The following is a 2,084-nucleotide window of genomic DNA, read 5'->3' on the forward strand; positions in this document are numbered from 1 at the left end:
AGCTTCTGGAGAAACTACCAGCTATCAACAAGAAAAGTTCAGTCAAGTTCAGGTGGAACGGATCATAATGTGAATTCCGAATAAGTACAGAGTTGATATGTAGATATCGTAGGCTCTGACACCGTCACTCCCTATAAGGACACACCAGGATCAGCACAGCAGAGACTGGGGAGTGATGATACAGGCCTACAGGCAGCCTCCAGGTGGAGCTGCAACACACTGAACAAACAAAACTCTGGTTGGTGCAACCATGTCTGTATTAGTAAGTAAACTTGTGACACAGTGGGCCTCATGCTGCAACATTATCTGAAATGTATCTCATATTGTCTCTTCATTTAAAATCTGAAGGGAATGAGATATACAGCTGAGTATCATCAGCATAATAATAAAAATCAATGTCATGCTCTCTAATGATATTTCCCTGAGGCAACATATACAGATCAAAAACAGTGGGTCCCAGAGTGGNTGTATCTCATATTGTCTCTTCATTTAAAATCTGAAGGGAATGAGATATACAGCTGAGTATCATCAGCATAATAATAAAAATCAATGTCATGCTCTCTAATGATATTTCCCTGAGGCAACATATACAGATCAAAAACAGTGGGTCCCAGAGTGGACCCCTGGGGGACACCACAAGTGACCTCAATTTTAGAAGACACTGACTGACCCAGAGACACAACATAGTCTCTTCCAACATCGTTTACAACATTTACTGGTGCTGTTTCAGTCCTGTGATGGGAACGAAAGCCTGATTGAAACTGATCAGAAATACAGTGTGAATTCAAATAACTGTTTAGCTGTAGGGACACCAGCCTATACTCATGAAAGGTGGATTTGAAATAGGTCTTAAGTTTCTTAAAACCTGAGGGTCTGTACTAGAATTCTTTAGAAAGAGTTTGACAGCAGTGGTTTAAAGAGCTGTGGGGAAAGTACCACTATGCAGAGACTGAGTTACACTTTCATGTACAACATCCTCAAGACAACTAAATACTAACTAAAGTTATCAAATAATACCAGAGGATTAAAAAGTACAATATTTCCCGCTGAAGTAGCAAGATTTTAAAATACTCAAGTAAAGTTAAAGTTCCTCAAAGTTGTTCTTAAGTACAGTACTTGAGTAAATGTACTCAGTAACATTTCAGCACTGGTCAGCAGAGAGACGCAAAGTCACTGAAATTACAGTAATTTGGACCAATGGACCAACTAATATTTCTTCAGCTCTGAAATTTATTAATCCAATCAGTATAATTACTTTAAAACACAATTTAAAGTCAATTATCTGATATTCATGCATGATTTAAATATTCCTCAAATATAAAACTGATTTTTCTTTGTGTTCAACAACAATTTGTGGACATTAAAAATGAAATGTTTTTCTCTTGTCTTGATCACAGTGCTCTCGACCGCTCATAAACCTTTTTATAAAAAGGTGAATATTGGGTCAAACCAGGACTAAAACTCAGCATATGAACTCTTGAGTAATGTCCTACATCATGTTTTGTGAGGTCACAGTGACCTTTGATCTCCAAATTCTAATCAGGTCATCTTTGAGTCCAAGTGGATGTTTGTGCCAAATCTGAAGAAATTCCCTGACAGTGTTTCTGTGATGTCATGTTCACGGGAATGAGACGTACAGACGGAAGGACAACCCAGAGACGTGATGTCTCCGGCCACAGCTGTTGACGGAGTGGAGGCATTAAAAACAGAGAATATTGGATCAAACACCAGAGAAGAAGAAGAAGAAGAAGAAGAAGAAGAAGAGCGATGCTAAAAATAAACATACCGTTTAAAAAGAACTTCTCTGGATAAATAACAGTGAAAACATGAATCAGTAAAATTATAATGTTATTAAGAGCTCACCTCTCTGCAGCAGAGGGCTGATGGACTTTAAAATCAATGTATCCTCTCTGCAGCAGAGGGCTGATGGACTTTAAAATCAATGTATCGCTCATTTGACCTGTCGCTCTTTAAGGACACACAGCTGGGTTCAGGTCCAGGTCCAAGTCCAGGTCCAGGTCCAGGTCCAGGTCCAGGTCCAGGTCCAGCAGATTCTGGTCTCTGATGGGTCCTAATGGACACAT

The 2,084-nt window shown here is 39.3% G+C and overlaps 1 protein-coding gene across 1 annotated transcript in view; it reads right to left on the minus strand.

The window, feature by feature from the left end:
* The window catches only part of LOC126403527 (ribonuclease inhibitor-like), a 110,669-nt gene extending 108,585 nt beyond the window's left edge, over window positions 1-2,084 (minus strand). The window contains exon 1 of the mRNA XM_050066254.1: window positions 1,983-2,084. Within this exon, the coding sequence (XP_049922211.1) occupies window positions 1,983-2,084 (102 nt within the window). The remainder of the gene's footprint in view (window positions 1-1,982) is intronic.

The sequence above is a fragment of the Epinephelus moara genome, chromosome 16 (assembly GCF_006386435.1).
Source record: "Epinephelus moara isolate mb chromosome 16, YSFRI_EMoa_1.0, whole genome shotgun sequence".
Lineage (NCBI taxonomy): Eukaryota > Metazoa > Chordata > Actinopteri > Perciformes > Serranidae > Epinephelus > Epinephelus moara.